We start from the raw sequence: 15,515 nt of genomic DNA, 5'->3' as shown, positions 1-15,515 counted from the left end.
AAACAGGCAACAGTCTAGATAAGTTAAAAGATATTTCATGCATAGACACATGAGAAAAGAAATGTTTTTAACCTGGATTTAAAAATGCTTACATTTGGTGAAAGTTTAATCTCCACTGGCAGTTTGTTCCACTTGTTGGCAGCATGACAGCTAAATGCTGCTTCTCCATGTTTAGTCTGGACTCTGGACTGGACCAGCTGACTTGAGTCCTTGGATCTAAGAGCTCTGCTGGGTTTATATTCTCTGAACATATCACAGATGTATTTTGGGCCCAAACCGTTCTGGGATTTGTAAACCATCAGCAGACTTTTAAAATCTATTCTGTGACTGACTGGAAGCCAGTGTAAAGATTTTAAAACTGGTGTGATGTGTTCAGATCTCTTAGTCCGGGTTAAAACTCTAGCAGCAGCGTTCTGGATGAGCTGCAGATGTTTAATGCTCTTTTTGGGAAGTCCAGTTAAAAGAGCATTACAGTAATCGAGTCTACTGGAGATGAATGCATGGATGAGTTTCTCCTGGTCTTTTTGGGAGAGGAAACCTTTAATTCTGTTGATGTTTCTGAGATGGTAAAAAGCTGCCTTGGTGACAGCTTTGATGTGGCTCAGATCTGAGTCTTATCAACACTCCGAGGTTACCAACTTGGTCAGTGTCAGGGTCCCGAGTCTCAAGATATTTACCAACGATGACCCTCTTCTCTTTGCTACCAAACAGAATGATCTCAGTTTTGTCTTCATTTAATTGTAGAAATTTCCGTCTCATCCAGGTGTTTACTTCCTCCAGACACTGACACAGTACGTCGGCTGGGCGGCAGTCGTCCGGTGACAGAGACACATAAAGTTGTGTATCGTCTGCATAACTGTGATAATTGATGTTAAAATTCTGCAATATCTGACCCAAAGGGAGCATATACAAGTTAAACAGAAGAGGTCCAAGAATTGACCCCTGGGGGACTCCACAAGTCATGGCCACTCGCTCAGATTCATAGCTGCCAATTGTAACAAAATAACTCCGGCCTTCTAAGTAGGACCTGAACCAGTTAAGGACCGCTCCAGAAAATCCAACCCAGTTTTCCAGCCAGTGCAACAGGATTCTGTGATCTACAGTATCAAACGCAGCGCTGAGGTCCAACAGAACCAGGACTGAAACATTACCAGAATCAGTATTCAACCTAATGTCGTTTAACACTTTGACCAGAGCTGTTTCAGTGCTGTGATGACGTCTGAAGCCTGATTGAAAGTTATCAAGACTTCCACTTTCATTCAGAAAGCCGTTGAGCTGGTTAAATACAACTTTCTCAATAATCTTGGATCTAAAAGAGAGGTTAGAGACAGGTCTGTAGTTTTTCATCATAGAGGCGTCTAGAGTTCTCTTCTTTAGGAGTGCCTTAATGCCAGCTGTCTTTAGTGACTTGGGAAAAATGCCTGATGCCAGTGAGCTGTTAACTATTCGTAGGAGATCACTTTCTACTGAGGTAAAAACAGTTTTTAAAAAGTCGGATGGTATTATGTCCAGAGTGCAAGTGGTTGATTTCAGATAACTGTTTCCTCTAGGGTTTTTTAATCAACAATATTAAATTGTGACATAACGTCAGAGTTATTTCTAGGTTTTAGACACAGATTAGTTTTCTTGTTTATCTGTGTTGCGTGAATGTTTTGTCTAATCGTTTAGATTTTTTTGGCTAAAAAAGTTGGCAAATTCGTTGCATTTCTCAGTGGAGAGGAGGTCTGGGTTTGACTGTTTAGGAGGATTTGTGAGTTTTTCAACCATAGCAAACAGAGTTTGAGAATTGTTGACATTCTTATTAATCATTTCAGATAAATGCAGCTGTCTGGCCTTGCACAGCTCATTGTTATAATTACGCAGGCTTTCTTTGTACAGCTCATAGTGAATCTGAAGCTTTGTTTTCCTCCATTTACGCTCAGCTTTCCTGCATTCTCTTTTCAGGTTTTTGACCGTAGTAGTGTTTCTCCATGGGGTTTTCTGTTTGATCAAGATGCTCTTGATTCTTATCGGTGCAACAGCTTCCATTACATTAAAAAATTTTCAAGTTGAAATGAGCCAGCTGTCCTTCAACAGATTCTGCACTCATTTTTGGTAACATAGCTACAGACTAGTTAGTATAGAATCAAAACTGAGCTAACTAACCCTATCAACAAAAATCCACCCTTAACTGCTGTTCTTTGCACTTTTTTTTTATTAACCAGTTTCTGTTCAGAATTGTGAAGAAAACCCTTAAAGACTAGTAGGTACTGTGCTCACCACAAAAACATACTACTGCTCACTTTACATCTGTTGCAGCGAGTCCCTTATGATACATTCTCTCCTTTCGCCATAGCTTTGGCACCGTGCTCACAACTGTTTTGTTCACTGTCTTTGCAGAAATGGTCTAAATGATGAGCAGGAAGGTTTCTGTGAATTATAAATCCTGTGAGTTAGAACTCACAGTTATTTTTCGTACACTGCACCAACAAGAAAAAGAAAGTGTGGCCTCCCCTTAAATGTGACCAAGAATCTGGCCACATGTGTTCCAGGACACTTCTAAATGGGGTGTCATCTTGTGTTTGGAACACTCAGGATGCTCATTTGAAGCTGACACAGCAGCATCAACATGCATCTAAAAATCCTGAACTCACACATTCTACTTTTATCTTCACAGTGGTGGATCATTGATGGCTTACCAGAGTTAAAAAATTCCTCCAGACTGAGTTTACTGATCGTCACGTATTTCTGTTCCTTATCGATTTTTGTTTAAATCAGCATGATGGTATCTGTAAAAACAACAAAATGATTATTATTATTATTATTATTATTATTATTATTATTATTCAATATTCCACTATGATTAAGCATTGGTAACTGCATCAGAGGTCAGATCTTTAACACATTTAGAGGGCTAATCTTGAAGTACCCTAATGACTAGCATGAATGTATAAATAAATGAATGAATGTATATTTAAGTGTAAAATAATCAATAAAACGTAGTAGTAGTGGTAAAAAGACAACATCAAAAAATGGCTTAGGTGGTAATTAGCGACACCTGAGAGGTACTTTATACTTTCACTGAGGTACCCGTTTACGGCCTCAGCTCCCTCAGACAATTTTCCTCAAGGACAGTTCTCGAAAAACCTGAATATGATCTCTTTCAAACAGCTGTGAATTCAACTTGACATTTGCCTTGGATCACAAGGCATTCCGTTTTTAAGCCAATTCCCTACTTCAACAGTCTTTTCTATTTTACTGGTTTCTGTGAATGTTTCAAAGCATATTGACAAGATACTGCACGAACATTTCGTGCAGTATCTTGTCTGAAATGCCACGTTTCTTCAGTGTTAAATAGGCTCAATTTTGAAATTTGAAGCCAGCCTCAACTCAGCCTCATTAGTCCATTATTCTCGACTGTTGCTCGAACTGAAACTTCAGTAAAATATTAAAATCAAATGAACTGTACTTGTATCACACTTTTCTAGTCTAGCTGACCACTCAAAGCACTGCCACATTCACACACACTCATACAGCATGTCTATACACACTATGAATTTCCCCCCATTTGGGAATGAGTAAAGTATTTTTCTATTCTACTACGTGCTTTTTAAGTATTCACACACACATTCATACACAATGTCAGTGTCTTTCCCAAGGACACTTCAACATGTAGCCTTCGGAAGCCAGAGTTGAACCACCGACCTCTCAATTTTTGGGCGACGGTTCTTCCTCCTGAGCTACAGCCGCTAGACCCTTACCAATGTTTTCAACAAGGGGAAGATATAGAAAATGGCACAGGTCAGTCTGGCACGAGCTGGAAGAGGGCAGGGTTTTTCCGGAGAACTTTTTACACCCTGTATCCCCAATTTCCATTGACACTGGGTCATATCTTACTCTTGTTGTTATAATAACTCTGATAGAGTTCTCTTTTGTTGAGACTAAACATTTTACAATGTAAAGAATACTTTTTACAAGATGTATTTTAACTCTAAAAATGTTATACAGTCTTGTTAAAATTGGCTTTATTAAAAGTACTTTTCCATGATGGACACGAGACATGACCTTAACTGAGACCTTAACTGATCCAGAGAATGAAGACAAAACAGGGAAAGCCTGGGAAACCAGGTGCAGAGGCACACACACATTATTTGGCTTATTCAGAGAATATGACGAAGCATGTTGAACCTACTCATATCCAATCATATTTGATCAATAAGGGATCCAACCTATGTGAAACAATGAAGCATATAAATACAAAATGTTACCGGAAATCGAGGCTCTGTCTGACGGATTTCCTGCGAGAGTTCTGTCATACTGAGTACAGCGCGGATATACTCCATTTGTTGCCAGAAATAAAGACTTCATTTAACTTGAGATTACTCTAGCTTGTTCTTGAGTTGTGCTTCCAATGAAAGAATGGATCTAACAGTCTAATACAGTCAAATATTCTGAGTCAAATACAGATTTTACTGTCAACCTGCACAAAATAGTTCCAGATTTGAAGGAATTAATTAAACTCTTTAGAATAATCCTTAGATTTGAGTCTTAAGCAGAAGTTCACCTTTCAGCGAGACAGTGACAGTAAACATTGTGCTTCGGCAACATTCGTAAAAGCCCAACTTGAAGTCTGGATGTGCTGAACTCCAGCATACCCCAAGAGACCTGAAATTGTTATTTCTGAAAAGAAAATGACAAACAAGTTGAGTTTAATACCAGGCAAGCTCAAGTTTTTTTTTAATTCACTACTTGTATGTTTCACAATTACAAATAATTCGCACCTTTTATATAATGTTGGTCAAATGCTACAAAAGTCGAAAAATTCCAAGTGAGGGTGAGCTTTCCCACAGAGCTTTTGCGAAGCTCTGTGGAAATGACTGAACAGCACATTGTGAAGTGCAACAGGTGCATTTCAAAAAGCCACTAAGAGAATTCAGTGTACATTTTCTACATGAAAGTCTAACATTTTTTTTAGGCAAAAATAGCGTTTTTTTTACATCAATTATCAATTGCATCAATTATCTCTGAATATGTTAAAGACTCTGTGTTGGGTCGGTGGCAGTGCACCGATGTACATCCTTGTCATTGTCGCAGCTGTAATTACAGCGGAAGCAAAAGAAGCCTTCTTTGCAATTTGACTGAAATGTCATTTTAAATCATCGTGTTACAGACTGGTTGCGTAACCCTCTGCAGTGGCAGGTCATTCACTGATGTGATGGCTTACCTCTGGTGTCATGTGGGATTTGCCAGCCTTTCCGCAACTGACTCCTCTCTGATGCATAACAAAGCTTTTCTTCACATCATTCTTACTTTGCTGATCCATCATTACAGCAGTGGCTGAGCGCTGCCACGCTTTGCTGCACGGCTTTTCAATCAACATCAGTGTCAGCAGTTACAAATCATCACGGCTGATTGTGAAGGTGTCTGAGTTTGTGTGTGTGTGTGTGTGTGTGTGTGTGTGTGTGTGTGTGTGTGTGTGGGCGCACATTTATGTGTTGGTGGGCACCCACGTGGGTATGTATGCAAATGTAGCTGGGAGACAGCAGAATGCCTGTGCTTTACCGAGAGCTTCACATAAGAAGAAAAGACCAGGAGAATAATGACAGATTTCTAATTACAGAATCTTGCGATCAGCGCTACTCAGCAGCAGCCATCTGGGGAAAGCAGTCTGGGTGTAAATTCTGCTGATCAGGCCCAGCTCAAACATAAGGGTCACACTACACACGTATGCGAGAATATAGACACAAACACCCATATGTACCGGTGTACAAAGTCTTTCACTAGCACTGAATTTATGCAGATGCCACACCGGCAGAAGGACCCACCAAAAACTCAAAATGTTGCACTTTGAAAGTCTAAATTTGTGGTGCAACAGCAAATTGCCCGGTTAATTTGTTGGAGCTAAGAATCATCAAGTTAGCACCTGATTCTCTGTAAAATGAAGGCATTAGTGTTCCACAAAACACCAGCAGCCTAATGGAAGGAGGTAAAAGATTCATCAGGCAGAGAACACAAAACCGGGCTAATTCACAAGATGTTTAGATGTAAAGTGGCTGTGTAAGTGGACAAACAGGCATTGGATTTGACTTTTGCTTGGTAATTTAGTATATACACAAACCTGCACTTAAAGAAAGCATCTGGTGTAAACTGTAAATGCATACAAGATAATCAGGCTCCCGTGGATTTAAAATTGCGAGATGAAATTGTGACATTCAAACATGAGACAAATGACATGTGATGTAATACTAGAAGCAAGCCGTTTGCAGTCTTCAAAGGTTTTTCCACCAATAATAATGTCCTGTGTTTTTTTTTCCTTTTAGGATGTTATCGATCTTATCTAAAGTAAATTTCACAACCGAATGACAGCTTTTTGTTCCGTTTCCTCTGCACAGTCAAACTGTGCAGCTTTATCTACAGTTTGTTCATTATTACTGTTTCCTGTCACTGTAACGCGACATCATTTGTCTGTGAAGCCTTCAGGGCAGCCTGTCCCTTTTTTTCCAGAGTTAAATCCATTTTCTATTGTGTCAAATTGAATGAGCCAAAAACACAGTTTGAACAGGATTACTGGCCATGATCCAACATCCTGACTGAGAGCAAGCTGTGCTGTTCTCTTTTTCTTATCTCACTTTTACTCCCTCAGCAAATTTGGGTGTGTGACACTAAGACTGAAACACTCATCAGAATGCAAACGGTTTCAGTTCTATTGATATTTCACGTTTCATTTTGCTGTTAATGACATGTTAAATACTATCGTTTCCTGTTTTTCAGGTGCGTTTGCAACATCGACTGTTCCCACATCAGCTTCAACCCGGTGTGTGCCTCGGACGGCCGCTCCTATGACAACCCCTGCCAGGTGAAGGAGGCCTCCTGTCAGAAGCAGGAGCGCATCGAAGTCAAGTACCTGGGGCACTGCCAAGGTCCGACACTCAGACAGACATCCAAGTGTACACAAACAGTAAAAAGCACAGCTATGCTCTCACTAACACAGTGGGAGCTGTCAATCCGTCTCTCTGAGCAGGCGTTGGCTCAGATGAAGGCAAATGAGGGAGCTAAATGCAGATAGTAGTATTGATCATTTAACTTAAGAGTAATCCCTTTTTTTGGTTCAGTACTTTTCCAGGATACCTTTGTTTTATTGGACTCTGTGCTGAAATCCATGACCTGATTGAAGACTGAAGAAAAAAATGCAAATGTTCTTTTGAAGATGCATTTTATTTGACTGGATTTGATTGAGGGTCTGGTCCACCTGCGACTTAATTTCTCCTCATTTTGATCCATTTTGCTTTCAAATCTGTCTGACACTGAAAGCATAAGTGGTGACCCATCCATTCTTGCAGTTCAGGGACTTGTTCGAACCATAATATTACGTGGCCTTAATTGTGTGAGAGTAGGTTTAAAATGCATTTGACTGACGATGCCTCCGCATAACACAAAGACGTCCTTTGGGAAGTAAAGCGAAGAAAAGCAATCGAGCCAAACTAGCTGTAGGACACAAATCTCAATTTGCCCATATCCCACCCTCTGGGTCAGACCGTCTCGATCGATCTGATCACACATCCTCACATGTTGAGGGATTGTAGACTTGTGAAAAAGAAAACCCCATCTCAGTCAGGACTCTAACTAATTTAGCTTGCTGGTTTATGTGTCCCTTTATATGTTGTAACAAAAGAGCTTTACTTTACTCAACTTTTACTTTCTGAGTCATTTCTTTACATACGACCCGGAATAAAATAAATGAGCTTTTTAGTGAACAGTAGATGGATCAACTGAAGGTCCAGATGCCTCTCTCAGGTACTGTGTCAGGTCTTTGCTGAAGGACATCACTTTCAGACGCTGTTCGTCTGCCATAGCTGGGTTTTTAGGCCTGACACTTCTTTTGTCCTCCACTTGTCCAGTTTCCTCTTTTTTAAGGACACACTGTAGCTAGTAGCTCTCTGGGAATCACCTTGTTGGTACAAAAATACTAGTTTATGTCTTTCAAACTGTGTTATCTTTGGTATCTTGATCTAGATGCATCTAGAAATGGGAAATGGAAACAAATGATGTGTCTTTATGACAGGCTGTTAGTAACAAAGTGCCTAAAGATACATTTAGAATTGCTTCTTTGCCAAGTTATTTGTAATGTCTAGACACAATATTGGTTCAATCCTCTACTTAGGTGGAGAACTATTGCTTCAAGATCACTTTAAAAGATTACAAGAGAGTCTGGCTCCATGGAGGCCAAATATCAACTCTAACATATATTTTTTTAAGTCATTCTATTTGTTGTTGGATCTTTGTTGACGGATCTAATACAAAGAAACCCTTAGCTTGTGATCTCATTGAAAAGCATCTTTGATTGTTAAGGATTTTGTTTCATGTTTTTGTCTATCTTTATTTTTCTCTGATGTCTGGATGTAAGTAGAGCACCAGAGATGTCATAAAAGAGACAGAGAACCAGGCATGTCTCCCGGTATCTCAAATCTCATAAATTGAGGGTATAAATTCACTGACCCCTGAAAAAGAACCATGACACTAATATGTTGATGATTTGAAAGGGATTTTTAGGGCATTCAGAAAGAAGGAATTCAATGCAGCTTCAATAAAGTCAGGAAAAATGCATTATTTCCTCTGATCTTCCCAGCTGATTCTGCTCCATTCTAGCCCGTTGTTCGCTATAATAGATTAGGGTAGAGCGCTTCTGACTTTTGAAGGGAATGCTTTGCATTTATATGTATTAAGCACACAGGTGCACTCCGCATGAGGCCTTTGTAGAAATGATCATTTACATCCAACCCTCTCCTCTGCAATGGCATCAGTCTGCATGTGGAACACATGATAGATGGGGCTGGAGCTCAAGGAGAGGTTGCAGTGACCTGAGATCAGCTTTAATGTGTCTTTGGCCTTTCCAGGCGACATCATCACCGGGAACAAAGACGATGGACACTTCGCACGGACCGACCTCACGGGTGAGTGCTCCTGTAATGGTGGCAGATTAGTTAATAACATGTGCTGTCGGTCAGAGCTGCTCTCAGAGGTTTCTCTTCTCTTTATCCATTTTTCATCCACAGTTTCTTTTCATCTTTTAGAAAAAATTACATAGTAATGTATGCGCACAGGTGGCCACAAGCATATGTGCATTTAATATTCTGTCTGTGTGTGTGTGTGTGCACAGTAGGGGAAAAGGAAGACCCGAGGAACGGGCTGGCCCGCGGCCTGTACATCCCCTGTCCAGATCACTACAAAAACTACTGCGTCCACGGAGAGTGCCAGTTTCCCAGTATTCTGGCCCAACCCTCCTGCAGGTACGCATGCACACACATACTCACACACATTATTTGAACAACATGGTGTGATTATTGCATGATACATCAAGTCAGGACCATTGATTATTAATTCAAAGTGAAATAAATGGCTTTTTAATAGCTTGCAATCAGTAATGCTATAGTTCTATTGCTATGATGGGCAGATTATCTATTTGTGTGTAACAATGAAACTATATTTACAGAATCGCTCTGGTAATAAACAAACCCTCTTTTAACCACTAATTTGTTGATACTATCTATGATCTGCTGATGCTAAAAAAAAAAGCGTGTAATGTAAGATGGCTAATCAGCTGTGAAATTTAGCAATTGCAAGGCAAAGTGCTGGTATCCATTCATTTTCTAATCAGGTTTGTTTATCTTGAATGAATATGAGCACAGTGTGGTGGTGTGTGTGTCGTAGCCTCACAGTCAAGACGGGCTGTTGACCAACACACTGCTCTGCTTCAAATTAAACGCATGTTGAATTTCTCTTTGCATAATGGAGGTGCTGGTGTTCCCTACTCAATGCATTATAATCTGGAGTTCTAGTTTTTTCCGTGTGGGCTTCTCCAAAGTGAAAAAGAGCTGGGTGAAACAGCGTCAACACACTGATCAGTCGTAACATTAAAAACCACTGCAATAAAACCACACTTAGAACAATGCAGTGTTCTGCTGGGGCAGTAAATTAAGAGAATAATTGTGTTTCTCAAACTAAAACCAGACTTAAAAAACATGTTGCCATGTTAGTCTGACTGGAATCTCACTAAACTGAATTTTTCAAAGGCGGATTTACACACCCGCAACTAGAAGTTTAATTACTCCTTTATACACACACAGGACAGTGCAAAAGCCTTAAGCCCCCCCTAATTTTTTTTTTTATATGTTTCCAGGAAATTGGAAAGTATTTGAAGAGATTTGTTGAAGCGTGCAAACATGAACAGAAACACGGTCAGATTTATCTTGCTTCAGAATGGCTTCCTGACAGTCACCCTTCCATGAAGACAATTTCTGATGAGGCTTTTCAGACCTGATAACTGATAAGCAGGTTCATCCCTTAAGTTAGGGGCCTTTTTTATGATTGAATGGTTCAGAGGTCAGTGTTAAATGGCTCAAAAATAAGAAAAGAACATGTTCCTCTGAAATGATTGGGTACATGACAAGATTGAAAATGAGTGAAAAAGCCAGCAAAGTCCAAAGAAACGCTGTGGAAAATCTACAGGCTGTAACTACTACATTTTTCCTCCCATTTGAAAAAAATGTCTCAATCCAGACGAGAACACAGAAATTCCCACAATTACTGGGCACCTGGGCTAGTTGGTGGCAAGAATGACTATATTAGAGGAAAAACATTCTGAGCACACATAGTAAACTAATTCTCCTTCCAAAACAGTATTTCGAACAACATTGAAACAGAACAACAAATGCAATTCGTTTGTGTGGACAGATGATGAAGTAGAGTTTTTGCTCAACATGACGTTACAAAACAAGCCAATGAAAGCCAAGAGAAACATCAGGAAAATGTGTATATATAAGTGCCATTGTTGTTAAGGTTTCCAGCCCATACTCATTACAGAAAGCAACAGTGGGCATGTATGAACTAGATTGAGACCCCCAAAACCCCTGTTGTGTCCACACAGATACAATAAAAATGAAGAATAGGTTTTTAAAAAGTTTTTCAATTTGGAAAGCATTTTTAAGACCCTTCAAAAAGATAACAAGAAAGTCTAGCTCCGTGTGTGCAAAATATAAAGTAATTCGGAGTGGCTCAGCAATTTTGCACAGCATTATAATTTATTATACTTGTACTCAAACTGGCCAAAGGATTTGGTGCACCCACCACAGTTCCCCTCCCGGACTATGGCCTGAAAGTATCAGAGGAAGCCAGTACTCAGAAGTAGAAAAAGTAATTAATATCAGAACAGCATGTATAAAATGTACAGAGCTGTAATAGCTTCCAACTCACTGCTCAACATAGTACTGATTTGTTAGGAGCTAAATTGTTTGTCAATCATTTTGTGTAGTGACATAGTAGATCAGTTGGAAAATGCCCAATACAAACAAGTTGAAAGGGTGCATATCTCCACCTATTGTAGCGTAATTTGACATACTTTGATTAGAAATAATAAATACATTTTTAAATAATTCCCCTCCCATGCTTGTATACAGGGACAACAGACAGTAGCCTATTGTAACAGTAGATACAATCATAGCTTGACTTAGCTGTACAAGAAACCTACTGAGTGCTGCAGAAAGCACACCCTCTCTGCAGCGGCCCAACAACCTTCCAAAGTTGGACAGTACATGTCCTGCTACACTCCTAAAAACGTACAGGAATCCCAGTTGTTGACCCGACTTCCAAACTCCCCAGGTCCAGTTAGAACTAGGCAGATTAGCTCCACTCAGAAACTCAAGGAATTCAAAGGATGTTTATGTGGCATAGGTAATTAGCAGTTCATTTTTGGTAGCAAAGTTGTCGAAATTGTCACATCATATCATACATTGTAGGGATGGGCATTTTAATTGACAGGTAGAGTGAGAGGAAGCATTTGTTAGATGTTTATGTTCATGCATTTAGCAGACGCTTTTCTCCAAAGCGACTTACAATTGAAAAAAATATATAAAATTACAGCTAACATCAAAGCTAACAATAAGCTACATAGAAGGAAACCACTAGTCAGACTCTGTCAGAGGTGACAGAGGTGACAGTGTAAAGCTAGAGGGCAGACATAGAGGGAGGTGTCAGTTTGGGTGGTGTTAGAAGGACACGGATGCGGATATTGAAAAAAGCAAACTAGATTTATTATACAAAAACAAAGTAACAACAGAAAGCGCGGCTGAGCCGGATAACAAAGAAACTTAAACTGTGGAATCAAAAGAAAAATTAACAAGACTAGGAGCAAAACAAAACTCTTGGCATAGCATGGAAAAAAGACTTAACTGTGGCGTGGCGTGGCATGGATGGTGACGGGGAAGGATCTCACAAAAACTGAAAGGGAACCTGGAAACTAAATACTGTGGAGGGTGATTAGGGATTGAGTGCAGCTGATGGGGAAAACACAGGTGAGGGACGTGAGGCTGATGGCAGGGCAGGAAAGGGTGGCATGACATGAAACTAAACACAAGACCTGAACCTAAAACATGAGAAAAGAGCTAAACTAAGACATGAACTAAAAACCAAACATGACGTAAAACATAGTCCCATGACAGGAGGAACAGAAAGATAAAGTGCAGTAGAGAGGGTAGGGAAGTACATGGTAAGTGCTAGGATAGGAGATGCTCTCTGAAGAGCTGGGTCTTCAAGAGTTTCTTGAGGATATTCAGGGACGGCCCTGTTCTGGTAGTCATTCCACCATCGTGGAACGACGCATGAAAAGAGTCTGGATTGTCTTAAGCGTGATGTAGGCACTGCTAGACGACAATCCTGTGACGACCAGAGTGACCGAGTTGTGACATAAGCCTTTGCAAGAGCATTCACGTAGATGGGAGCCGTTCCATTAAGGACTCTGTAGGCTAACATCAGTGACTTGAATTTGATACGGGCGGCTACGAGTAGCCAGTGGAGTTCAATGAACAGAGGGGTGACATGTGGTCTTTTCGGCCGACCGAAGATCAGACGCGCCGCCGTGTTCTGGACCATCTGCAGCGGTTTCACAGCATAGAGTTAGAAGGAGTTAGAAGGTGCAAGCTATGTCGACTGAGAAGGTAAGAGTAATCAAATGTACCTGGGAGCGTGAGAGGGGTCTATTTGTTTTTGCGGTAGGTGTGCCAGAAAGCAAGTCGAAGTACTTCCGTTCAGCTACCGGGCCGGTCCAGCAAAGTTACATAGCGCAGTTTTTCCAACTCAGACCCCCGAAGGGCATAGGAGACAGGCCAATCGTAATATTAAAACTCATTCTAGCCGCACAATTTTTTTCAAGCTGTTATTTTAAGGTAGAAATGTTACATAGTATTGCTTTAAAGGTTATTTCGTCATCAATAATGACACCCAGGTTTCTTACAACCTTTGATGGAGCAAGAGACAGGGATTCAGTTTGGATGCAGATGCTGTGGTGTATGGTTGGTTTGGCTGGAAAGATAAGCAGTTCAGTTTTAGAGGTTTAGTTGGAGGTGATGGGCTTTCATCCATTTCGATATGTCATAGAGACGGTTTGAGATTTGTGCTGAGACCGTGTGGTCGTCAGGTGGGAATGACGGATAGAGCTGGGTATTGTCAGCATAACATTGGTATGAGAAGCCATGTGATCGAATGATCTGGCCCAGTCAGGTGGTGTATATGGCAAAGAGAAGAGGTCCCAGTACTGAACCTTGGGGGACCCCTGTGGCGAGGTGTTAAGCTGCAGAAGTGTGACCAAGCCAGGACACTTTGAATGACTGACCAGTGAGGTATAATTCAAACCAGGAGTGTGCTCTCCCATGCAGGAGAGTATGGACAAAAATATACAATGGTTAACAGATGCTGTAGATCAATGAGTAGTCTAATGCAAGTAGTGGTGGGTGGGATGACTTTGTTGCAGTCACATGCATATGATGTGGCATAGTCAAACACTGTATAACAGTCGTGCAAAATGGCTCTGTGCTCTGGTGATGCTCTTCTCAAATCAGAAGCTGCAGCTTTATCAACATATCTGTTCTGTTGTCCTCGGATAGCTGCAGGGCTTGAATGAACCAAAGCAGGAACTTAAAGCAGCTGGTGATCACAGATACTGTAAGAATCACTCACATGCAATTATAGATAAAAGCCGACAGATTTAACAGCTTTCCCACTTCAAATGCATTAGATATTAATTTTTTATGCTGATTTAAATTTATTTACTGGTTGGACAGTGATTCATTTAAACTGTTTTATCTCTTATTGCTGCACATTTGCCTCAAGTCTTCAAGTTGCTTTGTTGATAAAATCAGAAAAATACAGACACGGTTCTGTTCTGAAATGCCTGTTTTCAACATAAATTACCAACAAGTCACTTTATGCTGCCTTATTTGAGCAACCTTCCTATCTTCTCTAATTGATATTCAACAACAGAAAATAGAGTATCAGTAATAGTAAACCAAGCACACACTGTATGATTTTCAGAGTTGCACACTATTAGTCATTTTTTATCTTGTGATCTAGAGTTTTGAAATCCTATACTCCACAAGTCACCAGACTTTTCCCCCACACAAAGTGCTATCTAACCTCAATCAGAGAGCACATCACTACAATGTTTGAATGTGCAAAACAGAGGGTATTGTAGCTTATATTACTAATAACAGCTAGCATGGTGATATAAGCACAACAATGAGCAAACTATTGGTTTTCAAGCTTCCAACTGGAGCAGTGTCAATTTGGGTTATGTCATTCCCAGCTCAGAGTTCTGGCTTTGGACGAATGGGAAGCAGCATTATCTCCTCTTTCACAGCCCTCTCAACAACCATTCCCCTGTCTTTGAAGTGTTCACATACTTTGATTGGTGACTGCCAGTTATCGCCTATTTGCCTCAGCAGCTTATATGTGACCTCCAAATTTATCTAAAAGGTGAAAATCTGGCTTAAAGTCTTGTGTGTGAACCCAGCTTTCTGTGGGAAAACAGCTCTCTCTAGTTTCAGTGAGCTCTGCATAACTTCTTAGCACTGTTGAGCTTGTTGTTTTTATTTCTATGGCTACACAGGGCCTCCAAAAGGTCCTTTTCACAAAGCAAGTTTAGTGAAAACTCTGAGTTTATTAACCCTGAAATGAGGGAAACTCTTAAGTTTTCCGTTTCACAAAGGGAGGTAACTCAAACCAGAGAAAGAGGGGTAACTCTAGCCTGTTTCACAAAGAGAGGTAACTTAAAGCGATACAATGTAACTTCTCAAAAAGCCCACTATGGAGCTCCCCCTACAGGCTTGGAGGTAATGTACGGTTACACTGTCGTAAATACAACACCCTTTCGCTTTCACGTTTCACGTTTGTTGAAGAACCGGCGAGGAGTCAAAAGGTGCAAGCTATGTCGACCGAGAAGGTAAGAGTAATCAAATGTACCTGGGAGCGTGAGAGGGGTCCATTTGTTTTTGCGGTAGGTGTCCCAGAAAGCAAGTCAAAGTACTTCCGCTCAGCTCCCGGGCCGGTCCAGCAAAGTTACATAGCGCAGTTTTTACAACTCAGACCCCCGAAGGGCATAGGAGACAGGCCAATCGTAATATTAAAACTCATTCTAGCCGCACAATTTTTTTCAAGCTGTTATTTTAAGGTAGAAATGTTACATAGTATTGCTTTAAGCTCTCACTCAG

At 40.5% G+C, this 15,515-nt stretch overlaps 1 protein-coding gene across 1 annotated transcript in view; it reads left to right on the top strand.

Annotated features, from left to right (window-relative positions):
* Positions 1-15,515, top strand: part of tmeff2a (transmembrane protein with EGF-like and two follistatin-like domains 2a) — a 155,878-nt gene that overhangs the window by 130,618 nt on the left and 9,745 nt on the right. The window contains exons 6-8 of the mRNA XM_075479065.1: positions 6,751-6,899; positions 8,874-8,930; positions 9,137-9,266. Of these exons, the coding sequence (XP_075335180.1) occupies positions 6,751-6,899; positions 8,874-8,930; positions 9,137-9,266 (336 nt within the window). The remainder of the gene's footprint in view (positions 1-6,750; positions 6,900-8,873; positions 8,931-9,136; positions 9,267-15,515) is intronic.

This window comes from Odontesthes bonariensis, chromosome 12 (assembly GCF_027942865.1).
Source record: "Odontesthes bonariensis isolate fOdoBon6 chromosome 12, fOdoBon6.hap1, whole genome shotgun sequence".
In the NCBI taxonomy this organism is placed as follows: Eukaryota; Metazoa; Chordata; class Actinopteri; order Atheriniformes; family Atherinopsidae; genus Odontesthes; species Odontesthes bonariensis.
Note: the sequence above shows the minus strand (reverse complement) of the source record. Positions and strands in the feature narration are given on the sequence as shown.